This window comes from Hylobates moloch, unplaced genomic scaffold, assembly GCF_009828535.3.
Source record: "Hylobates moloch isolate HMO894 unplaced genomic scaffold, HMol_V3 SCAFFOLD_23, whole genome shotgun sequence".
NCBI classification, from domain to species: Eukaryota; Metazoa; Chordata; class Mammalia; order Primates; family Hylobatidae; genus Hylobates; species Hylobates moloch.
In genome coordinates, this window is record NW_026652298.1 from 31,117,610 (window position 1) to 31,143,077 (window position 25,468).

Sequence of the window (25,468 nt, forward strand, 5' to 3'; positions counted from 1 at the left end):
GGCGTCTTCCAGGACAGGGCAGAGGGCTCGTGTGCTGCAAGTGGTGGGGTGTGGCCAGGGTGGGCTGCAAAGGTGGGCTGGGCTGCCTTATTTTGGGTGCTGTATCAGAGAAACAGAACAAACAGGAGATACAGATAGTAGATAAGTAAGTAGGCACAGATATATAGATTTATAGGCTGGGCACTGTGGTTCATGCCTGTAATCCCAGTGCTTTGGGAGCCTGAGGCAGGATGATCACTTGAGGCCAGGAGTTCAAGATCAGCCTGGGCAACATAGTAAGACAAAAAAAAAAAAAAAAATTACCAGGTGTGCTGGCACACGCCTGTAGTCCCAGCTGCTCAGGAGGCTGAGCGGATAGGATGGCTTGAGCCTGGGAGTTCAAGGCTGCAGTGAGCTTTGATGGCAACACTGCACTCCAGCCTGGGTGACAGAGTGAGACCCTGTTTCTAAAATAAAATGAAATTAAAAATGAGATTTACAGATGCCCCTCAATTTACAATGAGGCTACATCCCAATAAACCCATCCTAAGTTGAAAACAACTTTAGTACCTCGATAAACCTGTCATAAGGTTGAAAAATCATCAGTTGAACCCTTATAAGTTGGTGGCCATCTGTATTATGGGAATTGGCTCATGCAATTCTGGAGGCCAAGGGGACCTAGAATCTGCTGTCTGCAAGCTGGGAAGCCCAGGAAAGCCAGTGGTGTCGTTCCAGTCCAAGCTGGAAGGCCTGAGAGCCAGGGCCACTGATGTCCAAGGGCAGGCAAAGATGGACATCCGGGATCAAGCAGAAAGCAAATTTGACCTTTTTCCTCCTTGTTTTATTTGGGCCCTCAATGGATTGAATGGTGGCCGCCCACAATGGTGACGGCGATCTTCTTCACTGAGTCTACTCATTCAAATGCTACTCTCTCCCCCAGCCCCCCACCTCCCTTTTTCTTTTGAGATAGGGTCTCACTCTGTCACCCAGGCTGGAGTGCAGTGGCCAATCTCGGCTCACTGCAGACGTCTGCCTCCTGGGTTCAAGCGATTCTCGTGCCTCAGCCTCCTGAGTAGCTGGGACTACAGGTGCCCACCACCATGCCCGGCTAATTTTTTTATTTTCGGTAGGAGACAGGGTTTCACCATGTTGGTCAGGTTGGTCTCGAACTCCCGACCTCAAGTGATCCACCCACCACAGCCTCCCAAAGTGCTGGGATTACAGGCATGAGCCACCGCTACCTGCCTCAAATTCTACTCTCTTGCAGAAACACCCTCCCAGTCATACTTGGAAATCACGTCATGCCTGCTATCTGGGCACCCCTTAGCCCAGTCAGGCCGACACATAAACTGAATCATCACAGCTGCCCCTGAGGATCAGCTGGGGACCTTAAAAAATTCCAGGGCTCAGCTGCACCCCACAGGTGCTGGCTTTGTACCTGAGGGGGCCTGGGCCTGGGCTGAAGCCTGTTTTTCTGGCTGGGCTGTTGGTGAGACCCCCTGGTTGAAATTGCATGCGCCAGGCTGGGTACTGGTGCTTGATTTACCTGCCCCCCACTTCATCTACACAAGCAAGGACCCTGCCAGAAAGGTTCCCATTTTACAGATGAGGAAATTGAGCCTCAATGCGGTTTCACCATGTACTCAAGGCCACAGGGATGGGGAGCGTTGGTGCAGGGACTTGAACCTTGTCAGCAACTCCAAAGCCAGCACTGCCGCCTACTCCACCCTGCTTGAGGTCTCGCTGGTCACTGAGATACCAGCAGCAGCTCGGTCTCAGCTCAGATACCTGTGGAGGGTTGGGGGACACAGAATTTCTGATGGTGGCAGAGGAAAGCCCTCAAACACTCCTACCCTTGGCAACCTGGCCTGGGCAAATTCTCCTGAAGCTCTTTGGCTGGCCCTGGTAAGGCCTGGAAGACACCAGAGTGAGCACACATAGGGAGAGGCTGAAAGTTAGGGCCAAGGGCATGGAGAACTGAATGGAATTCAGGCTTTAAGAATCTGGAACTGTATCCAAGAATGACTCCATCCATCCATCAATCCATCCATCCATCCATCCATCCATCCATCCATCCATCCATCCATCCAACATACATGCACAGACAGCCCATGGGCCAGAGCCTGCACCCAGCTCCCAGAGAACAGGTGAAAATAAAACACAGTCATTGTCTGTGGGTGAGTCTATTGGAGAGGGAGAACTGAAATAAGAACTGCAAGGCTGGGTGCTGTGACTCACGCCTCTCGTCTTAGTGCTTTGGGAGGCTGAGGCAGGAGGACTGCTTGAGCCTAGGAGTTTGAGATCAGCCTGCGCAAGTGAGACCTTGTCTCTATGAAAAAATTAATAAATTAACTGGGAGTGGCGGCGTGTGCCTGTGGTCCCAACTCTCTAGGAGGCTGAGGAAGGAGGATTGTCTGAGTCCAGGAGGTTGAGCCTGCAGTAAACTATGATCGCCCCACTGCTCTCCAGCCTTGGTGACAGAGGGTGACCCTGTCTCCAAAAAAAAAAAAAAAAATTCCATTCCACAGTTCACAACACACTGTGATGTGTGTGTGTCATGGTGGCATCTCTGATCTGGGATGACATTTAGGGGTACAAGGACACAGACTTAAATACCCTAGTCCCAGAGTGAGCTGGTTCTTTTCTTCTGTCGGCATTTTTTTTTTTTTTTTTGAGACAGGTTCTCACTCTATTGCCCAGGCTGGTGTGCAATGGTGCGATCTCAGCTCACTGCAACCTCCACCTCCTGGGTTCAAGCGATTCTCCTGCTTCGGCCTCCTGAGTAGCTGGGACCACAGGCCTGGTTAATTTTTGTATTTTTAGTACAGACGGGGTTTCACCGTGTTGGCCAGGCTGGTGTCGAACTCCTGACCTCAAGTGATTTGCCTACCTTAGCCTCCCGAAGTGCTGGGGTTATAGGCATGAGCCACCATGCCCAGCCTTTTAGCTCTTCTGATCCTATCACTGAGAAAATCTTGGTTAGGCGCCAATAGGCCTCTCCTATTAACAGCGCAGGCAAGGCTGGGCCCAGAGCCTGTGGTAGGTGCTAGGACCTGGCTAAAAATTTAATGATATGAATTTGCTTGTGCTGCATTTGTTTTTATATCTTTAATTTCCGGCAGGGGTAATGGGTTGAATGGTGAGCCCTTCTAAAAAGGTGTCCATGTCCTCAACCTGGTCCCTGTGAATGTGACATTATTTGGAAATAGGGTTTTTGCAGAGGAAATGAAGGATCTTAAGACCACCGTTGATCAGGGCAGGCCCTAAATCCAATGACTGCTGTCCTTTCAAGAGAAAAGAGAGGGGGATTTGACACAGACACGGGGAAGAAGGTGCTGTGGGGAGAGGCAGGGACTGGAGTGATTCACTCACAGGGCGAGGAACGCCAAGTGCCGGAGCCACCAGAGCCGGGAGAGAGGCAGGAGGCAGCTTCTTCCTCTAAGCCTCCAGGAGGAGCAGCCCCGCTGGCAGCTTCATTTTAGACTGTGGCCTGCAGAACTGTGGGAGAGTAAATATCTATTGTTTTAAGCTGCCCTGTTTGTGATCATTTGTTATGGTGGCCCTAGGAAATGAATGCTGCAGTGGTGCTGGTTTTCTGTTTCCAGCGAAAAGTCTTCCTCTTAAATAAATTGAATTTAAAGGGCAAACCAAGAGTCAAGGAAGCAAGGCCAGGTGTGGTGACACTTGCCTGTGGGCCCAGCTACTCAGGAGACTGAGTTGGGCGGACTGCTTGAGTCTGGGAGATCCAGGCTGCAATGAGCTGGGACCACACCAGTGCACTCCGGCCTGAGCAACACAGCAAGACCCCGTCTCACAAAAAAAAAAAAAAAAAAAAAAAAAAAAAAAGGCAAGGAAGCGACAGTGGAGGTGACAGGCAGGCGTGTGTTCAGGGAGCACATGCTGCCCTCTGGGAGGAAGTCAGACTGAGCCGGGCAGTGTCAGGACCGCAGGGACCAGGCAGAGCGGGCTGGGCCCCAAGGCAGGCGCATGGCCTGGGAGCCCAGGTGGCTGGTCTGTAAGTGGGACGGGTAGACCCAGGGCTGGAGCAGGGCCAGCAGCCCTGGGGCCTGTGGAGGGTAGGGAAGCTTCACACTGCCCATCGGGCAGCCTTAAGTGAATCCCCAGGAAGCCCCTTCACCCCATGGGTGATTCAGAACCAACTTTCCTTTGGAGAATAGCTCTTTAGACGTTAAGGGTTTTTTCCCAACGCCATGAAGTGCCACAGAGCAGCAGGACGTGGGGGAAGGGGGTTTCCAGCAGCTGGCTGGCCGGCAATCGGTCTTCCCCTAGAGGTCACCCGCAGGCAGGACACTACCACCTGCCTTTGCTGGCCCCGCCCTCCGGCTAGAGTCAGGACGCTTGGGCCTGTTGGGCATATCCACTGGACCCTGCAAGGCTTCGCTTCATGGCTACCGAGTGGAACTCTCCCGAGGCCCTGGGGAAAACACTGACAGCAGCCGGTCTTCGCAGGTCACTTCCAACCGCAGAGCAGGTGATATACAGACATGCTCTGGGGGCACCAGAGACGTGGCCCCAGCCTCTCAACCAGCCCCAGGCGACCCCTAGGTTTGAACCTGGGCTGGGAATGCAAGGAGGGAGGAGCTGTCACCCAGCGGGCCTCAGACATGTAAATGCCCACGAGGCCTTAGACCCGGGTGAGGCGGGGGCATGGGAGGGAAGCTCTGCCCTGGGCAGTGGCCTCCTCCTTCTGTTGGCATAGCCCCAACCCTTGGCACGCGGTGGCGGAAGGGGGTTCCTTGTTCATTCTTTCTCGACTCAACTTGGTTTTCCTCTCAAGACCCAGAAGTTCCCGGTCGTTTCTGGGTAGGGTTTAAGCCGGATGGTCAGATTTTGAGAACCTGTGATCCTGTTTCCAGGGATTTCAGGGTTTCACGCTGGTGGACATTGGTATTTCTGAGTCACGTCCACCCCCGCACTTCACCTGACTCTGTCCTCGGTGGGGAGCCTTCCTGCTTCCCTTGGCCCAGCCTGGCAACAATGCGGCTGCTCACTATGCTTGTCTTGCGAGGTAGGGCTTGGCTGTCCCACTCCACAGATGCAGAGCCTGAGGCTTGGATGGGCAGCCACCTGCCCAACAGGGAAAAGATGCAGAATGTGGATCACGCTCCCTGTACCCGGCAAGGGTAGGGCGGGGACACTTCCTGATGGTGCCAACTGCCCCTTAGCAGTTATTCCCGGGTTGTATGAGCCCCGACAACCTCTTAGGAACCTGGGGATGGGTGGGAACCTGGCGCGGGGAGGAGGGAGAGGGAGGGGCTCCAGCCACCACACCCCTGCCAAGCAGCTGCGCCGGGATGAGGGGTCATTGGCTAGGAACCTTCCCGTGCCAGGCCACGGCCTCCTGCCACAGCCCCCAGGAGCAGCACGCTACATTCTTGGTAACTTTTTTTCTCTTTTATTGCCAAGTTTAAATTTACAAGGAAGTTCCAGTTTTCATTTCCACCCTCGTGTTCAGTACCCACGAAGCATGAGTCACGCTAGTGAAAGCAGGTACTTCCCTAGAGTGCTCCCGAGGCTCAGAGGCATCGAGGTTTTCTAACCCTCGGTTCTCACTGGGACATAAATTATTTACATATTTGTAGCTCAAGGAAACATAAGGAACTCGTACAGTGTATGCCCAATGTCAAGATGACTACATTAAATGCTTTAGATTTATTTATTGCATCTAGACAAGAAAATCAAAATCAGTTCACCCCATGCCTTTTTTAAAAACAGTGCATCTCAGAGACCTTAGAGGAATCTAGCGCGTGTCTGGCAGGGCTGCGCATCTTCACCTGCCCCTCGAGTTGCTTGTGAACGCAAGTGTCTGGGTAGTGGGAGGCTGCCAAGGCTCCGGGAGAGGGACTGGGCTGGGACGGTGGCAGAGGAGGGGCTGCTCACGGAGGCCCCTCCTCCCGATCCCACGCGATGGTGAAGGCTGGCCCTTCCTGCCTGGGGGAGCACCTCAGCTGGCCCCATCTGACCTGCTGGGGCAGCTACCTCGCATGTCCACAAAGGGACGAGCACACCTCCACAACAACATTCAAAGCCAAGGTTTGGGAGTTCCTGCGGCCAGCCCTGCTCCCTGACTTGGCAAACCCAGCCGGAGGTGCACAGGGGAAGGGTGGACCAGGGCCTGGGCCATAACTCTAAGTGCTCTCTGCAGGGACTCGGGGGGCAGGCTGGATGGGTCTGTGGGGGCTGACCTCAGACCTCTGAGGCTATGACCTGAGTGTCAGAAGCCACAGCCCCCGCTGTGGGCCTTCCCACACTCTTGGCTCTTCCTCTGGATGACAGGGACCCAGCGTGTCCTGTCTGGACTGGCCTGTCTGGGGGCGCCCCAGCTATGAGGTTTGTGGGGAGCTCCTGAAGACACAGCTGTGCCCACTGCCGCTGAGACCTGGGTGAGGTGGGGTCCTTTGAGGCCAAAATGGCTGGTGGCCTCCAATGGGCTCCCAGACCTCCTGACATAAGCAAAGCTTCTGGGAGCCCTGCTTATAGGAAATCCTCACCCCACACACCTGGAGGTGTCCCCCAGAGGCAAGTCGCCAGCCCCAGCTGAAAGAGGCCCCTGAGAGTGACCCTGCAAGCCCGCACGGGGACTGCCCTGTTCTTGGCCAGGGATGCAGGGTAGAAGCCCTGCCCTGAGCAGTGTCTTTTATCCTCCGCTGGTCCTCCCGGGCACCTTTTATCCTCTGCTGGTCCTCCCGGGCATGCTGTCCAGCCCTGGCCAAGACCATCCTCCTTCAGTGCTCAGTGGTCACAAGGCCAGTTGGAGCCCAGAGACTTCTGACAGCAGGCTGGTGGCCCACCCGTGTGGCATGGAGTGAGCTGCAGGCTGTTCCTCCCGGTCACGCCTTGGGGCGGGGCAGCCACTTGCCTTCTCTAGTTTCTGCTGCCCCATAGACAGAGTCATTTCAAAACCAGAAGTGCACATCTCAGTGGCTAGCCAGCTCCGGCCAGGGCCAGCTTGATCCTCTCCACCCCTCTTGCTCTTAAAAAATTAAGCAACACACAGGCTGCCTGCTGGGTGTGGCGTGTTCCGTCTCCTGATGCTGTGGTCCTTCTCCCCGTGATGGTCTTCCCCCCGCCCTACCCTGCCTTCCTTCTCTTCCAGGGATTCTGCAGATGGCCATGGTGGTAGCGGTTTGTCCTTCCTTGGGGTTTCTGCCCATGTGGCCCCCTTTCTGAGCTGTGCCTTTTCTGTATTGAAGCAAACGTCCTTGTACCTGCAGCCATGAAGGCTGGGTGGGCACAGCTACCTGGAGGGCTTCTGATGACCCATGAAGGCTGGGTGGGCAGAGCTACCTGGAGGGCTCCTGAGGACTGAGGCCTGTCCCCATGGGCGCCACTCCCCCTCCTTGGCAGGACTGTGTTTCCTTCATGAGGTTGAAAACTGCCCTCGGCAGGCCTTGCCGGGACAGCTGGCTTGGCCGAGGAGACAATGTTCCTCGAAAACGCAAGTGGCAAAAGATCTCAGCACAGCTCCCGAGATGACCCATGATGACCTAACACCCCTGGTGGGCACGTCTGCCGGCAGGTCTGGAGGAAAGTTGTGGAAGGTCTTACCAGTGACCAGAGAGGTGAGGGGCCGCTGGCCCTGGTGGACCTGGGGAGGGTGGATCACGGCCTGGGCTTTGAGTGCTGTGTCCGTCTCCTGAGCTGGCCAAGTAGAAAGGAACATCTTGGGGGCTGTGTCTGATGCATCTTGGTCCTTGCTTGTACACACCCAGCCCGAATGGGGAAGGGAACCATGGGGTTTCCATTTTCAGACCAGCAGCAGTAGCAGAGAGGGACAGTGACAGACTCAGAGCTCTGGGGACACCATGCCCTTGCAGCTGGAGGGGAACTGGCTCTGGGCCATCTCTCGGCACATGTGGGCACACACAGTCGAGTGGCAGGTGACGCTAAGGGTGGCTTCCTTTGATTACCATCATGGCCACAGGGTCGGGAGTCTTCACGGTCCCAAGTGGTTCCTTCTTAGAGATGGCAACACTGAAGAAGGTGCTGGAAGCTGTCTCTGTTTGGTTTTGGTGAAGACAAGTGAGGAAGCGTCCTGAGTGGGGAGCTGGCTACATTCTTCCTTTTCCTGGAGAAATCTTTCCATGATGGGAGGCCTCTCGGCTGCTATGGCAGAAAACTGTTCAGCCCTCTCAGCTCTGTGTGTACCTGAGAATATACGTATCTCCCTTGTTTTTGTTTAAAAAATAATCTAAACTTTCCAGGAAGGTACTTCATTATTCCACAGGCTTGCAGAGTTAGTGAGTAACAAAGAATCACTTAAATAAATGGAAAAAGCCACACTAAGAACTCTAAAACAAAACATCAGGAAAGTTCCAGTGAAAATGATAATGAAATCTTAACTGTATTATTACACTTTTCACATGACATCAAACCTTAGTGTTGATGTTTTTGGACTTTTTTTAAATAGAAGTTTTAAAAATAAATGTTCACCTGTTGCCAAAAGCAGAAATAAATATCCAAAGGAGATGTTTATGTAAGTCTGCTTTTCTACAAATTTCTACGTACAGTGACCTGGTCCAATTCTTCTGTGCACACTGGGGCTGGTGTCAGAGGAGCCATATGACAGAGGAAGAAAGAGGTGCCGGTGGGTCCTGCCACCCGGGGCTCAGAGACACGGAGCCCAGGCAGCTCCCTGAGGTGGCCGGTGCAGTCATCTGCATTCGCCGGGGTGTCTCTGCTGGTCCCAGCCTGCACGTGAAGAGATGCAAAGTGAAAAAGGAATTCAAGGACAACATGGGGCTTCTTCCCATTCAAGGGAGCGCAGGGATAGGTGGTTGAGATGGCTGCTGGGGGCTGCAGAGAATGGTGGGTGCTCCCAGTGTGTCTTGCCAGTCAGCGGCACTGGGGTCCCTACCAGCGGGGCCACACAAAGGGAGGCCCCAGCACTGACTCAGTCCTCAGAAGTGCCCGCAGGCTCAGCACATGCAGCCTCTTCACCCAGGGGCTCTGTGCAGGCGGCAGCCGGCGTGGACGGTGGGGGCATGCCAGTGAGGCTGCGGAGGCTGTGGGGGTCAACTGGGGGGACAAGGGTCAGCGACTCGACGCTCAGCGTGTCAGCCGTGTCCTCGCAGAGCAGGGAAATGGTGGGCTGCTGGGCAGGGACGAGGCTGGGGGACAGGCTGGCTGTCTCCACGGTTGCGCTCCTGGCCACGTTCTTGCTGGGCGTGGAGTCTGCTTCTGTTTCGTTGACGATTACCAACTGGTCAGGAAGGTGAGGCTTAGGCAGTTCTGGAGTCATGGGGGCATCTGGATTGGGGGAGAAAAACCAGAAACACACTAAGCTCTTGAGACACCCTGTCGCACTGCGCCCTCTGCTCCCATCCTGAACCGCGGCCCTGGTGAGCTAGGTGGGAGGTGGCTGGCTGGTGTGAGGGCTCAGCGTGGCTCCACTCACTCCTTTTGGGGACACAGAACCCGCAAAATCCAGTCTGACCTAGCCTGGGGAAAATGCAGCAGGGCCTAGGGTTACCCTGACTTGTGATATGAGGGGAAAATTCAGGGCCTGTGCAAAATCAGCATGTGGGTTATGAAAGCACAATTCCTGGGTGCAGAGACCCGGCTAATAGGCTTTATGTATGGGCAAATCTCAGGCCTGCCTGATGATAAATACTTGTTTAGGAAGTAAATGGGCTTGGATATGCTCATAACATCAGGCCATTTCCAGAGTATACATTTGATGACATTTACCCAAGAGGGAACCCACTACAATACTTAAAAAAATAAAAAAATAAAAAAAAAAGGAAATGCTGTAGAATTTTTCAGCTTGCAAAACCAAAACAAAACCTTGGCCTGTCTCCTTCTCCTCCTCCTCAAAGTGCTGAACCAGCACCCACCAAGGGGCTGCTGTGGTTACTCAGGCCATTACTGTCCCGAGCTTCCCGGCAGGGGCCACTGAGAAACCACACCAGGATGAAGGCAGGTGAGGTTCCACCCAACACAGTTATTCTTGGAGCAGCAATTTCTTTTCTTGGTGCTTTTTTTTTTTTTTTTTTTTTTGGTGGAGTCTCACTCTGTTGCCCAGGCTGGAGTGCAGTGGCATGATCTTGGCTCACTGCAACTTCCACCTCCCGGGGTCAAGTGATTCTCATGCCTCAGCCTCCCGAGTAGCTGTGATTACAGGCATCTGCCACCACATCCGGCTAATTTTTGTATTTTTGTAGAGATGAGGTTTCACCATGTTGGCCAGGCTGGTTTCAAACTCCTGACCTCAAGTGATCCGCCTGCCTCGGCCTCCCAAAGTGCTGGGATTACAGGCATGAACCACCGTGCCCAGCCCTTTTCAAAATCCTACAGATACATGCTGGCCCATTTGCCTTCCAATGATGAGCCTGCCTGAACAGAAACAGCAGATGCAGCTGGAATTCATTGTGGAAAACATCTTCCAGCACTTCAGATGCCAGGTGTTTAAAAACATTGAGAGGAAGACAGTGGGCATCGTGCTTGGAGGCAAATTCTCATTTGCACAGAGCTAGGCGTCCCCAAGCCATGGCGGGAGGTGCTGATGATGCTATATCGAGCTAAAAGTCTGACAGCAGCCTGGGGCCCGGGAAGCACGGTAGAATTTTTCTTTTGTTCAACGTGATTGCAGTTTAATTTTTTATTTTCTAAGTCAGGCCAAAATAAAACAGAACAGCAAACGGAACATAAAGCAAAATAATGGAAAAACAAAGAACGAAATAAAAGCAGGCAGCATATAGAAAGAGAAGAGGGAGAGGAAGAGAGCTCTCATCACGGAGCGAAAGCACGAGAGACAGACTGGATTTCAAAGCACACACCGGCATTTCTCCCCACAAGACTCTGGGCAAGATGAACTCTAAAAGGTCACAATTCATTTCATTTCTTTTTTTGAGACAGGGTCTCACTCTGTTACCCAGGCTGGAGTGCAGTGGCATGATCATAGCTCACTACAGCCTCAACCTGCTGGACTCAAATGATCCTCCTGCCTCAGCCTCCTGAGTAGCTGGGACTACAGGCCCGTGCCACCACACCTGGCTAATTTTTAAAATTTTTTGCAGAGACAGGGTCTCATTACGTTGCCCAGGCTGGTCTGGAACTCCTGGGCTCAAGCAATCCTTCTGCCTTGGCCTCTCAAAGTGCTGGGATGTGCGCAGGTGTGAGCCACTGTGCCCAGCCCAATTAATTTCTTCCTAAGGCCTTTTTTAAAAGAAAGAGAGAGAGAGAGAGAGATCTAGAGGAAACCATTGCATGAGGCTTTGGTTGTCGCTCTGGGAGGGTGGCAATGGGCATCGGTGAACACTAGTGGAAAAAGTGATTTGAGGTGTGATCTGAGCTCCAGAAATGCTGAGTAAACACTACATGCGAAATCTGGTTTCTTTGAATTTCAACTAATTTGCTCCATTCAGTAAGGACGGCTTGCGGTGCTGGGCTGGTTTCAGCTCAGGCGTGCACCCTGACCTAGCACGATCTGCCTGCTGTTCCTCAGAACCTGTGGTTCTCTGAGCAGTGCTCACCTACTCTGGTGGCCTCTGCCCTTGCTTCAAATGGGCATGAGCAGATCTGTGACGAACTCACACACATGTGGATCCACACATAAGTTTTGCTGCTGAGGAGGCAGTTTAGAAATGACTAATTCCCCAAATGGCACTGTCCTACCATCTGGAGACAAAGTAGCCAAGTGTTTCCTTCATGTTTTCTTAAAATTTCTATTTAAGTGTTTTCTGTCTTTACTCAAGTCTGCATTTGCATGCAGATATTCAAAAAAGCTGGCCAACTTCATTCCCTGCTCCTTAATGGGGTGTTTGGTGATGAGAATAATCAGGGATGTGGAAACCTTGTAGGCAAATAAATATATAAAAAAAAACAACTAACAAACAATAGCATGTGCACAGAACTGATTTCTTCTTCAGGAAAAGGACCAACGATTTTTATTAAAAGGGTTGGTTTTCCCCCTAAAAGTAGCCTCTTTTTTAATATGGAAAAAATAACCTCTTCTTACCCATCACCTACGACATGGCCTTGTTGTTGTTGTTTAAGAACTGCTTCGTGAACTTGATCTACAAGTGTATCCAACCAAGGCAGGTGAAAAAGGAGAACTCTGCCAGGTTTTCACTGGGGGGAGAATTACCCAGTGCGGACACTTTTTTCTAGTCAAGTGCTGAGCTGCAAAAGGTACTGGTGAAACCTTAGCTTCGTGCCTGCTGGTGTTTTTGAACTCTAGGGCCACAAGTTAAGGCCAGATCCAGGAAATAAGGGATTTGGAGACAAATCTGACTTCCTGGCCATGGGCCGGGGAGACAGAGCCAAAGGGGTAATGGGACATTCAGGAAGGCCACATTTCCATGAGCAGTGGACAGACCTCCCGTGGCTGTGGCCAGTGAAGACACCAAGGCAGCAGGTCCCCCATGTGCCTGGCCAGCACCTCAGAAACTGATCTGCAGGTCTAGGGTGGGGCCTTAACACATCCTTGTCAAGCAAGTGGTGACTTCCAGCAAAAACTTGGATTTGTTGTGCTGGGCTGGGAAAAAGTGGGGCTGAGTGTTGTGGGGAAGAAAAGGATGGTACCTGTAGAGCACGTGGAGGGCGAAGCTCAGACAAAATAGGATTTCAACACAAAAGAAGGCAAAGGCTCCCAGCAGACAAGCGCAACGGCCAATGGAGAAAAGCGCATCAGAAACCAGAGAAGCGTCACAGGGGAGGCAGCAGGGATGGCCCGGACAGCGAGCCAGGCTGCTGGGTGGTGGCCCGTGGACCAGCCTCACTGCTGTGTGGGTGCCACTCAGAAAGGGAGATGGTGGGGCCACATCCATCCATGTGTCTATGAGGGAAATGGTTCTCGGCCTCTGGTCAAAACAGGACCGAATTTGCCACTGATCTTAGAGCAAGACCAGGGGAAGAAAGGAAAAAAGAAACGAGGAGACTTCTTGGTTGCTTTCTACAAATTCTCACTTTGCCAGCCAACTGCCACCCAACCCCCATGGTCTAAACTGAGGGGACCCCTGGAGGACTTGGCGGGAGCATCTGCTTCTGGCCCGGGCCGAGCCTGATGCTGGTGCACATGTCACAGAGAAGGACAGCGTTTCCAGGCTGTACAGGTCTGGCTCAGAAGGACCACCACGAAGGTCAAGGGCCAGGGATCTGGTCTTCACATGAGGTGAGGCCAGAAAGGGAGCAGGGAGAGCCAGCTTTGGGGGAAAATGGGGAAGTGCCGCCTTGGCAAATGGCTGTGTGCTCAGGCCCAGCTTGGCCCACCTTGCCAGCGCGGACCCTGCCGACTGTGGAAATGCAGCGTGGCGAGTGGACGTCGCGGCCCGAGCGGCTCACAGGGGACACCTGCCTGAATTGACTGTGCGTGAGGTGCCGTGGCAGCGCCGTTCGGAGCACTAAACCCAGTGGCCGCCATGACTGTCGGCCTCCGACAGGCTGAACACTCGCCGGCGTCCTTTCCTGCCACTTCTGACTAGAGGGAAAACACAGCGACAGATCATAGAAAGCCTTTAACAATGGGACAGCAGAGGCGACATGGAGGGGACACAGAGCAGCAGTGGATGCTGAGCACTGACGAGGGGCGAGGGTCGTGGGGCAGTGCCCAGCATGGGCTTGTGGCCACCGGTGCATGGGGTGCTGGCCCCCCATGCAGAGAAGACACCCCCCACGCAACCCCCAGGACGAGGTAGGGTCGGGATCGCTCAGAACCAAATTGTTCACTCGTGCAACTTAATCGGGTTAGGGGCAGAGAAGGTGGGGTCCTGTTGGAAAGGAAAGATGGGTTCATCTGCAACATCTGGTCTCGGTCGGAAGCCTCAGGGGACGGAAGAACAGAATCACCTGTCAGTTTTAGACGTGGCCCAGGAGTTAGGACACGAAAACCCTGTATCCTCAGGATGGTGTGAGGAGGGCAAGGTGTGTGGCTGGAGGACTGGAGTCAAACCAGCTAAGTGAATCAAGCAGATTTCTGACCCCAAGTGAGGAGGTTCTTGGTGTCACACACTGACGCCAACAGCATAGCTCCGAGTCCTGAGAAAGCTCAGATGCTCAAGGCGCTCCATGAGCCTCTCCATGAGCCTCTCCCTCAGCCACCTATCTGGGCAGTGACTTGGTGACCCGTGCCTTTCAAAATCAAGACTGCACCACAGCAGGAGAGCTGAGACCAGGTGCCAGGTGGCCGAGTGGGGCTTCTAATTGGCTGAAATAAAAACGTCAGGAGCATCTCACTGCGAAGGGAGAAACCACACTCTCAGAGATGAAGGCGGGTGAGCACACAGCTTGAATGTGATGCCACAGAGCACTACAATGTGAAGGTCCTTAGATGCCACTGGACTATACAGTGAAAAATGGTGAAAATGGTAAAGTTTATGTTACCCGTATGTTACCACAATAAAAAAAGGATGATGCCACAGAGAAAATTGAGGAGAAAAGGGAACATATCTTACTTGCGGTTTCTGTCCTTAAAACTCCAGCGGGACAGTGGTGACTGAGTTGAGTGGCATGTGGGTGGGTTTCAGGCCATCTGACTCTCAGTTGGCCCAAATGGGTGGTGTGGTGGGTTGAAGGGGGCTCTCTTGGACACAGGCACAGGGTGGGTCTGGATGGGAGGGAAGCCGGGGAAGCTCCCTGCACTGGGCTGTCAACAGCAGCCAGACCCGTCTTTCTACAAAACCTCAGGGGACAATAGAGGTGGCCATGACTCATAAGCCAATGTGGTTTTGTTTGTTTTGAGACAGAATCTCACTCTGTTGCCCAGGCTGGAGTACAGCGGCATGATCTCGGCTCACTGCAACCTCTCCCTCCGGGGTTCAAGCAATTCTTCTGCCTCAGCCTCCCAAGTAGCTGGGATTACAGACTCCTACCACCACGCCTGGCTAATTTTTGTATTTTTAGTAGAGATGGGGGTTCACCATGTTGGCCAGGCTGGTCTCGAACTCCTGACCTCACATGATCCACCCGCCTCGGCCTCCCAGAGTGCTAGAATTACACGCTTGAGCCACTGCACTCAGCCCTTTTTGTTGTTTAAAAATGAATGCTTAATTACACCTACTATGTGCTCCCCCAAATTAAAAATAAATAAGCAGGCTGACATTCACGCTGTCGTCATTTTTGGACAAACAGTTTTCTGTCTTCCCCAAGGTAGTTCACTTGGAATGTATGTGAACTCCAACTAATCTGGAGCTCAGAGGTGTGAGTGGGCTGTTTAAGGAACTCACTGTAGGTCAGAGTTCTTATCTGAGTAGATGGTTTTCCTATTGGCATCTCACTCAGAGGGTGTGAGTGTGTGTATGTGACTGTGTGCATGTGTGTGTGTGTGAGACCATGTACACACATCTGTATGTGTGTGACTGTATGAGTGTGTGCATGTATGTGAATGTGGCTGTGTATTTATGTGTGAGTGTGACTATGTAAGTCCATTTGTATATGTGTGATGTGGCGTGTGTGTGTATGTGCGTGTGACTATGCATGCACATTTGTATATGTGAGTGTGTATGTGCAGTGGTATGTGTGTGACTGTGTGCATGTATGTATATGTGGGAGTGTGACTATGCATGCACATTTGTAAGTGTGAGTGTGTATATGCCCTGGTATGTGTGTGATTGTGTACGTGTGGGAGTGTTACTATGCATGCACATTTTTATGTGTGAGTGTGTATGTGTACTGGCATGTGTGTGACTGTGTGTGTGACTATGCAAGCACATTTGTGAGTGTGTATATGCCCTGGTATGTGTGACTGTGTATGTGTGGGAGTGTGACTATGCATGCACATTTGTATGTGTGAGTGTGTATGTGCCCTGGCATGTGTGTGACTGTGTATGTGTGGGAGTGTGACTATGCATGCACATTTGTATGTGTGGCTGAATGAACATGCGCATTGGCATGTGTGACTGTGTGTATGCAGAAGTGTCACTGTGTGGGTGCACAGTGGTATTCCAGAAGATATTTCTAATGTTTTCCTGTGGCCCCACATGTGGTTCTAAAATTGGGTCTTTTTTCACTTTCCCGCTGTATATTCTTTGCAAGTTCAGCTTCTCAAAACCATAAAATGTTTAAGGGGAAAAAATGCTGATTCCAATCCTCCAATTTTCTCACTAGGGGCTGGTTGAGGCCTGCCAGGCTAGCTCTGCTGGATGGGTGGGCGACAAGATGCCTGACTCCTGGACACTTCGTGGGGAGGGTGTCGGGCTCTCCCAACAGAGCACTGGAGGATCTCACCGCACTTCTCAAAAGGACTGGCCATTAAAGTGCCCTGAGGCACAGTTGCTCGGGTCATCAGGATCAGGGAGTTCAGTGTTGACTCTCCCTTTGGTCTGGGGCCAGCACTGAAAGAGCCACTCCAGGGCACCCATAGCTCTGCCTCTGGCATGCGAAGGAGGCTCAGAGGCAGGTACTGCACACGGAGGGAGCCTCCGGGTGACCAAGGAGCCACTGACCCCTCGGGGCTGTCCCCTTCCCCCTTCCGGCTGAGAGACCCTCGCCTGTACTGGGCCTGAAGCTACCACTGGGCTATAGGCCGTGGCCCTGATGGGCATGGGGAATGTTCCTCAAAAGTGTCCTCCCCCTGCCTACGGCCCGTCTGCATTTAGCAAGACAGAATGTACAGGCAGACCCCAGGGAGATGGGCAAAAGGAATCCACGGGTCTCTAGGAGATGTGGTTTCGGACCCTGGTGGACTCATGTGAGACCCAAAGGCCACCTTCCACACGGACCAGGGCCTCGCCAACCCCTCGTCCCCCGGCTGTCATCTCAAGTGATGCCACCTCTGGGAGCCTCCCACACTGTCCTGCGTTGGCTCTCAGAACCTGCTGCACCTTTCCTTTGTCAGTTTGTAACTGCACATGCGTCCGGGTGGCCACCTGATAGGCCTCAGCCACCCTGCCTGCCTGTAAGATCATGCTTTTTGCCACACTGTATCCCGAATGCTGTGCACAGTAGGGACTTACCCTAATCCTGCTTGCTTAGAAAACAGTAATTCAGTGAGACAGGGAGTGAGCTGCCCAAACCCAGGGAAGATAAGATGCATGGAGATGAGATGAGCCACTAAGAGGATGGAAGTCCACGTGTGGGCCGGGCGGGTGGACAGATCTCTTGGATCAGGTCTCAAGTCCACAAAACCAAGAGGACAGCCTGAGCCTAAATCCTGGGAGCCAGGCTGAGGTCCCCACGGGAAGGAGAGAATGTGTTTGGGATAAAAGTGGGGAGTTTTCAAACCCAGGCAAGAAACCTAAGGTCCTCTGAGCTGGACACAGGGTGGAGGCGGAAAACCCAATTGAGCATCAGCTGGTTTCACTGCCTCATGTGGGATGAACCCACGTGGGCTCCCTGGGGTCCACTTTGCTGCTGATTTTAGGAAAGCACCAGGCCTTCCTCCCACAGGGGTTCACACCACCCAGCCTTCTGCTGTCTGGGGTTGCACATGTTAGCAGGCCTTCACAAGCGGGGCAGTGACTTTTCACTTGGGCCCTAGAGCAGCCATGCACGTTGGAAGGAGAAACATACTTCATGGGCTGCCTCCAACCAGGATCCAGATCGGGGCCCGGGTCTCTGCGACACCCTAGAGGTGCCTGAGACAGTCTTGGAAACTGCATCGGACATTCTGCTGGCATGGGCTTTAGGGCTGCTAAGGCTAGGCTTCAGATCCTGGCTCCTCTGCTGGCTAGCTGCATCCTCTGGGCCAAGCTGCCCAGCCTTTCTGGGCCCGTGTTTTCTACTGTACAGTGTGAGGCGGAGTGTGGCAGGATTCAACAAAGGGACATCTGTGAAGTGCGTATAAGCACGGTGTCCGGCACAGGCGGGCTCAATTTCAGGAGGAGTGTCTACTGGGACGCCACACAGCAGGTGCACACTGAGAAGGCCCTGCCGTGGCTACAGCAGGAGCCCACGCTGATTGGTGGGTGCCTGGGCCACACCAACTGTCAAAACAGCATGAAGGTCACACCCAGCTTTTAACAACATCCTTGAACAATTCAAGTGTTCAAAACCATGGGCCAGAGCTATGGAAAACTGGGCCTGTCTCATCACTTGGGGGATGGTATATCTTCTGTACTTTCCCAGCCAAACACCTGGCCATGCAAAGTGTGCTTTCAATGGCAAAGGAGGGCCAGGCGTGATGGCTCATGCCTGTAATGCCAGCACTTTGGGAGGCTGAGGTGGGTGGATCACTTGAGGTCAGTAGTTCAAGACCAGCCTGGCCAACATGGTGAAACCCCATCTCTACTAAAAATACAAAAATTAGTTGGGCATGGTGGTGCGCACCTGTAATTCCAGCTACTCAGGAGGCTGAGGTGAGAGAATTGCTTGAATCTGGGAGGCGGAGGTTGCAGTGAGCCGAGACTGTGACACTGCACTTCAGCCTGGGCAACTGAGCAAGACTCTGTCTCAAAAAAACAAAACAAAACAAAAAATCAATGGCAAAGAAGCCACTGAGGTTTGCAAGTTCTGACTTCAGAGGGTCTGGCAGCCACTCTCTACAAGGGGGAGCTTCCTGGACTCCGGGAGGCTCCATAATCACAGAGACGGGATCACCTCTGACTTAGCATTGTGCCCTCGAAAACCACTTTGAGGACAAGCTGCCCCTTGTAGGGGGCTGCAGATGTCTTCTGCTTTCCAGGCTGAAGGCAGCGGGCGGTTAGGATGAATGAGCTTGGAGGAGAGGCCCTGGCCCACCCAGCTGCCTGGCTGGCCCTCCAAGGATATCATCTCTGGAGGATCAGGGCCAGGTCCCTGGTGGGTGGAAAGTTGGGTGAGCGAGCCGCACAGGGTGACCTTCCTTCATCAGAAGCCTGAATGCTGGGCCGCACTCTGAGCTGATGTCAAATCAAGCAACTGGCAGAAGGGCTCCTATCCCAACAAAGCTGTCTCCCTTCTCCTGTCCTTGGCTTTCTCTCCTCTGTGGCTTGGTGGAACAGCAGGTAGATGTTGGAGCCATCTGGTTAGGCCCATCCCTACAAGGAACATGGGAAGCCCATATGCTTTGTTCTGGGTGGACTGGGAGGAAGATTGCAGGCTGCCCTGGATGTCTGGCCTCAAGACAGGGAGGAGCTTGTGGGCTCTGATGACCTCTCCTGCTAGGGATCAATAGCTGCATCCTGAGGCATCTGTAAGAGTAAAGCCCAGGCTGCCCGCCGGGCACGGCCCTTCATCAGGTGAGTTGTCTCAGTGTCTGCAGAGCCGGACAGGCAGGCTGGGCCTCAGGCTTTTACTGTCATGCTGCATAAATGGGGACCTACACACTTGTCTCCGCAGGCCTGCTGGGGACGCACCAAATGGGAGCAGACACCTCGGAGGTCCTGACTCTCACTTATCGACTGGAACTGCCTGGCCACCTGACAGCCAAGTTAATAGCCACTGGATTTCTAAGATGAGAAGACATTATGCTGGTACCATGCAGGGGATGGTGGGGGTAGGGACAGAAGGGCTGAGGGAGGCCAAGAAAAAAGAAACTAGCACACACTGCAGACACCAGGCCCTGGGAAAGTGCAGAGTTGAAGCCTCAGGGGTCACATTCAGGTGGGCATCCATATACAGAAGCCCATTTTTGATTCTGTGGGTCTTTGCTGGTTTTAACTTTAGGCAAATAAGTATATGGCTGTTTGTTCACTTAGCTGTTGGCTGTACGTCCTTAAAAATGACAGAAAGGTGACCACAGCTACAAGGGCAAGGAAGCTTTCATCCCCAGTGCAATGGGAAATATGTGCGTTGGGGTGCCCACGCAGACACAGAAGTGTGCACACGCAGGCAGGAGGTGGACGCGAACACAGGCACATGAACACACAACCCTGCATGCCCGCCCCTGAGCAAGCATGAAACAGGATCAAGAGGGCTACTGAGGGCGCGTCTAAGTTTCTGAAATAAGCTCTGCTGGAGTTTCCCAGCTACAAGCCTGACAACAGCGGTGGCAACTGCTTGGATGTGCAGCCAACCTTAAATTGGGCTCAGAAATCGCTCAGAAGGGGTGGTCATGTCCTGGAGCAGGTGCCGAGTGGAAGAGGATCTCTCAGTGAGGTGGCTGTGGGGTGACCTTCCTGCCTGGGCCTCGTGAAGTCAATAGGAAATGGAGGTAACATACTGTGTGGATGGGAGAGACACAGGTGGGTCGGGGTGCTCTGAGCCACAGGCATGAACTGGAAATGCAAAAGCTGGAAGTGCCCGAGAGAGAGGTATAGGTGCCCAGGGAGATCTCGGCTCCTGGTGCTGAGAGGATGGTGACCAGGGGCCCTCGACCTCCCTGGCTCTGCAGTAGCCTGTGTCCTCCTGCCATGATCCATCAATCCAGAACTTAACGAGAGTTGGGCCAGGTGCTCCTGAAATATGATGAGTGAGGGCTCTGGAGGGGAACTTGCAAGAACAGTGAAGGATACTGAGGATCTCCAGTCAGAGGTGCAGGCAGTTGGCGTGACCCCCTAGACCCACGGCGGAGGGATGCTGCTGGGACACAGAACATCCTGCTGGCTCAAGGCCATGGACGCTCATCCCTGCTCCTCTGGCTACAATATGGGGCCATGTTGTTCCAGAGGACTGGTGTCTGTATTCCCCCACATCTCACACAGTGAATAGCTCACGGCAGCCGAGAATGAGAAGCCGGGGCATGTCCCATTCCAGGCTGACTCCAGGGGATCCCATTCACTCCCGGGTTCCCTCTGTGCCATGTCTGAAGTGGAGTAAGTTGAAGGACGGCAAGATACGACTTCATCACATCCTACCAAAGAGTGGCAAAGTGCGTGCCTACTCGAACAACTGGACAGCACCACATTTAAGGACAAAACTGGTATGTTACAGAGGAAAAAAAAAAATTAGCAGGAACGCGATTCTTTTCCCAGACTGCAAACAATCCCCTCAGAAGACCCCTCCTTGTGACACCTAAGACTGTGGAGGTGATGATGGGGTGGGTTTAGGTGTGGCCTGCCTGCTGCCCATCAGCTCTGCAGTCAGTGACAGCTTCGGTGGGGAGCGGCCTGAAAAAGGAGCAATTCTTCCCCATCTGGGAGCTGACCCAGCCTGGGAGGGAACATCAAGTTAGAGGAATCTCCAGAGGCTTCAGGTGCAGATACCTGAGTGGCAGCAACCTTCAAGTGCTGTGACAAGGAGGAAGGACCTGGAGGTCAGGGGTTTTGGTAATGGCGAGGGATCACAGGGTTCTCCAAATGTCCCCATATCACTGAGTCACGTGGCCAATACCTGCTGGACTCTGGGCTGTGGAGGGGGTGGAGGACGAGCTGGTGCCTCCCGAATCACAGTGGCTGGTGCTTCCGCTGCCGCTGGGGCTCCCGCTGGCGGAGGGTGGCGACTGTGAGGACAGGGACGGGGAGCTGTGCTGGTTTATGCACTGCGCCACGGCGAAGCCTGCAAGACAAAGTACCAGGTGACCAAGTGGAAGCAAAGAGCAGGCCTGGGGGCCTCAATGTCACGGTTTCGCTGAACAACCCAACCTCAGTTCCTTGAAAGTCCTGCTCTGTTCCCTGGAACAGGCTGACCTCACTGGTCGTGGCCCTGACCCAGCCACATTTTGAAGCTATTTCAAGGAAAAGGTTTATTACAGGTTTATTTCAAGGAACAGAGTACAACCAGCCACAGAGCTGAGTGTGGGGCCATGAGTCGTAAATCTGAGTGCCTGATACTGGCTCAGCAGCGTGCCAGCTGTGCCCTTGAAGAGGGACATGCAGCCTCGTGGCAAGTTCACCCAGGGATGCTAGATGCCCTCATGGTAGAGTCTCAGGCCTCTGCTGATGGTGCCCAAGGAAGGGCACTGGATCCATACTCCGAAGTCATACCCGGGGGACGCATGCTCTGAAGTCACACACGGGCAGGAGGACAATGCCCTGGACGCTCCTTCCAGAGAATTTGCTCTGCCCTTGAGGTTCTAGGGAAGTCAGGTTCAGGAACAATGAAAGCCCTGGCAAAGAGCTAGTGATGATGGTCTCAAATGGCCCTCAGCACCTCCGGGACCTGGAGGTGGAGTCTGCCCGCACGTTTCTGCGGTAAACTGACCCAGTGGGGACGAATGAGCCCCTCATCTTGGAGACACTCAGACCTGGGTGCACCCCTGTTTCCCGCACAGAAGCACCAGACACAGGAACAGCTATCGTGTTTCTCTTGAGTCTTTCCCAGCAACAACCTGGAGTATCACTACCTACTCCCACTGTTGTGGGAATAAAATGAGAACTATTATCACACCCCAGCACAAGGTGTGGCACATGGTGAGAGCTCAGTATACATGTTTGTTCTTTATGTTTTTTTGTGATAGGGTTTCACTCTGTTGCCCAGCCTGGAGTGCAGCAGTGTGATCTCAGCTCACTGCAGCCTTGAGCTCCCAGGCTCAAGTGATCTTCCCGCCTCAGCCTCCCGAGCAGCTGGGACTACAGGGATGTGCCACCATGCCCAAATAATTTTTTTTTTTTTTTTTGTAGAGACGGGGGTCCCACTATATTGCCCAGGCTGGTCTTGAACTCCTGGACTCAAGTGATCCTCCTGCTTTAGCCTCCCAAAGTTCTGGGATTACAGGTGTGAGTCACCACACCTGGCCGATACGTGTTCTTTACGATAAATCAAAGCCCCTTTTATACGGCCCAGGAGCTCCTCTTCTGGTGGACATGTGCTTTTCCGTAGGCCACAACTTCAGCCCCTAGGAGACGAGCAGGACCCATGGTAATGGTGCTTTGTAGCATAGAAGCAGCCCCAAATTGCGGTGGAGATATCGGCGGGGGGTGAGTCCTTCTTCCAGCTGAGAGAGGGGATCTCAACCCTCCTGGTCATTCCGCCAAGCCTTGCCACTCCTCAAGCGAATACATTCACCACAGCCAGCCCCGGACCCCTTTCATGCCACCCGCCCTGCCTGAACCTTACACAGTCCAGCTCTCTGCTGACAACTACTTCCAGAAGGCCATCCAGGCCCTGAGCTCACCTTTCTTGAAACTCAGGAAGGCTGCAGGGTGTTAGCAGGGGTTGGCATCCTACAACCTGCTGCCTGCTTGGTAAGTAAAGTTTTACTGGAACAAGCCACGGTCCTTTGTTTACACAGACTATGGCTGCTTTCTCCATCAGTGGCAGAGTTGAGCAGTTGCCATAGCGACCGCATGGCCTGCAAAGCCTAAAAGCCTTTTTTGCCAGGTTACCTGGCTCTGGACAGAAGCAATGTGCCCATCTGGTGCAAGGGATGACACCTAGGTTATGGTACCAGGGAAGCCTGGGATTTAACCCTCCTCTGCTCACTTCCCAGCTGAGGGACCTTGGGCAAGTCCCTGACGTCCCTCAGCCTCCTTCCTTTCACCTACAGATGGGATCTGCGGCTCAGCTTAGGGCTTAGCAGGACTCTTCTCCTGGCCATCAAGGAGGGGCTATTTCCACTCAGGTTCATGTGAAGCTGTTTTCGTCTAAAGATCAGCTCCTTAAAAGGCAGGGGCCCTATTTATACCCCCAGTTGGGTTTTGGGGGTGACGTAACAAGCGCTGACTATAATGGCAAGTGCATGGGGCCCGGTGGGAGCAGGGTGAGTCTCCGAGTGAAGCGGTCATCCTGAGCACCAGCTCCTCCCGTGTGGAGGGTATTTCCTGCCCGCACCTACCGCAGAGGTCTGCTTGCAGAGAAAAAGACAGGATGAATGTAGCTAGAGTTCTCAGGAAGAGGCACAAGGTGATATATTGTGTGTGTGTGTCGGGGGCCCGCTCAGATGAACTATGGCAAACATCCGGCAAATCCAAACACTGGGCAGGAAGATTCCTTGGGGACACTCAGCCGCAGCCTCATGGAACCAGTTTTATAGCTGCTCACTTCTTAATCACTTAGAGCGGTAAACCCCCCAGTTTACAAGCCGTTTACTTGCCTCGAAAATGAATTATCCCTTAACAAATCAAAATGTCAAGATGGCTTTTCCCAAGCTGCCTATTTATCAGGGCCATGAACAGAGGGCCAGCCAGTGTAGTGACAGAGTTGGGATTACACCTTGTACGCGCCCGACAACGACCCCAGCTGGAATGGATCAACAACACGGCCGTTGCCAAGGTGGTCACAGGCCCATTTGAAGACGACACATCTTTTCTCTTGCCCTCTTTAAAGCCATGGTTTATTACAGCATCATACACCTGGTTTATTATCAAAAGACATCTGCAGTGGGACATGTTGGGTAGCAGACGACAAGCTGGCATCGCACTCAGGATGCTTAAATTCTTTTATTTGGGGAACGGGTTGGGATCGAGTTATAGATTGGCAGTAAAATCTGCATGCACTGAGTTAAACAAACAAACAAAAAAATCACCAACTACCGATCCCACCCATTTGCAGGGTCTAGCTGAGCAGAGGTTACAGAACACATCTCTCCTTCACCCGCTGCTACTAAAAATCCCACTTCCTTCCTTTCCACTCTCTCTCCCTTTGCCAGTAGCACTGAGACCAGAAAGCCACAGTGAGTTTTGTCTTTTTTTTTTCCTTTATTTTGCTGGATGGCCAAGGCCTCCCACCTGCAATTTCAAGGGGCTTTTCCCCAGATCAAAGTGGCAACACATCAGAGAATCAGGAGGGCACCAGGGAGAATTCAGGATGAACGTCCATGGCCAGAGCGCCCTGTCCTCTGGTTCCTGCTTCATCCCAGCCAGGCAGTCCTTGATGAACTAGCTTTGGCAGAGGTGCCAGAGGCTTTTGGTGTATGAATCAAACACACATGGGCTGCGAAGTACTGCAAACACACAGACAAGCCAGAGATCGTGCGACAGGGGTGCAGGCAAACAGGCCTCCCTGAGATCCTCTCCAGTGATAACAGTCTTGGCTCTCCCTGGGTATGCTTCAAGGACAGCCAGCAAAATGTGTATCAGAGGCTGCACGGACTTTCACACCATCTGACCAATTCCACACCTGCAGCATCCCATGCTGCAGACGACACTGTGGGTGGATCCACATACTGAACTACAAGGATATTCAGCATATTGGTGTGTAGAAGAGAGAACGGAAGGCAGCTGATATGTCCAAGAAGTGGGGAAAGGCTAAGTAAATTCTAATCCCTCTAGATGATGAAATTCCCTGCTGCCAACCAAGACGCTGGTAAGAGAAGATTAAGCATTGGGGGAAATGCTCAAGACGGAGTCAATGAAAAAAGGTTAGAAAAAGCATGTCCCATATGTTTCCGCTCTTGTAAAAAATTCATGCTCTCTTTCCCCCTTGTCCAGAGCAGAGAAAGCAGACTGGAGGATTGAAGCTGATGCAGTGAAGAGAAGCAGGTAGTTGTATTGCAGTGAGTTTTGTTATTTTTTGTGCTTGTCTGAATTTTCCAAGACTCCTATTGTAAACCTTATTTTAAACCAAAAAGAGAAAAAAAAGGGAGGATGATGGAGGGAACACAAGCTGCCTGGGAACTGGACAGACTCAGGCTCCCGATCCTAACATCCTCCTGAGATCTGCTCTGCCCTCTGAAGCTCTCTCCCCCGGACTCACCAAGAGCAGGGCCAGGCAGGCCACTCCAACAGTGGGGGGACCTATGCCCATGGTGAGACACATCCCCCACTTCCCAGGAGCCCCCAGTTTCATGGTGGGG

General features: G+C 52.9%; 1 protein-coding gene across 6 annotated transcripts in view; it reads right to left on the bottom strand.

The window, feature by feature from the left end:
- Nucleotides 1-7,209: 7,209 nt before the first annotated feature.
- CLEC16A (C-type lectin domain containing 16A) overlaps nt 7,210-25,468 on the bottom strand; it is a 240,436-nt gene continuing 222,177 nt past the window's right edge. For 5 of the 6 annotated variants that reach the window (XM_058434075.1, XM_032145444.2, XM_058434074.1 and 2 more), the window contains 2 exons: nt 21,127-21,291; nt 7,210-9,249 (listed from right to left, as the gene is read on the bottom strand). In XM_058434075.1, the coding sequence (XP_058290058.1) occupies nt 8,894-9,249; nt 21,127-21,291 (521 nt within the window). In that variant the 3' untranslated portion in view covers nt 7,210-8,893. Of the gene's footprint in view, nt 9,250-13,297; nt 13,421-21,126; nt 21,292-25,468 lie in introns of all 6 variants that reach the window. The other variant, XM_058434076.1, reaches the window with a different exon arrangement.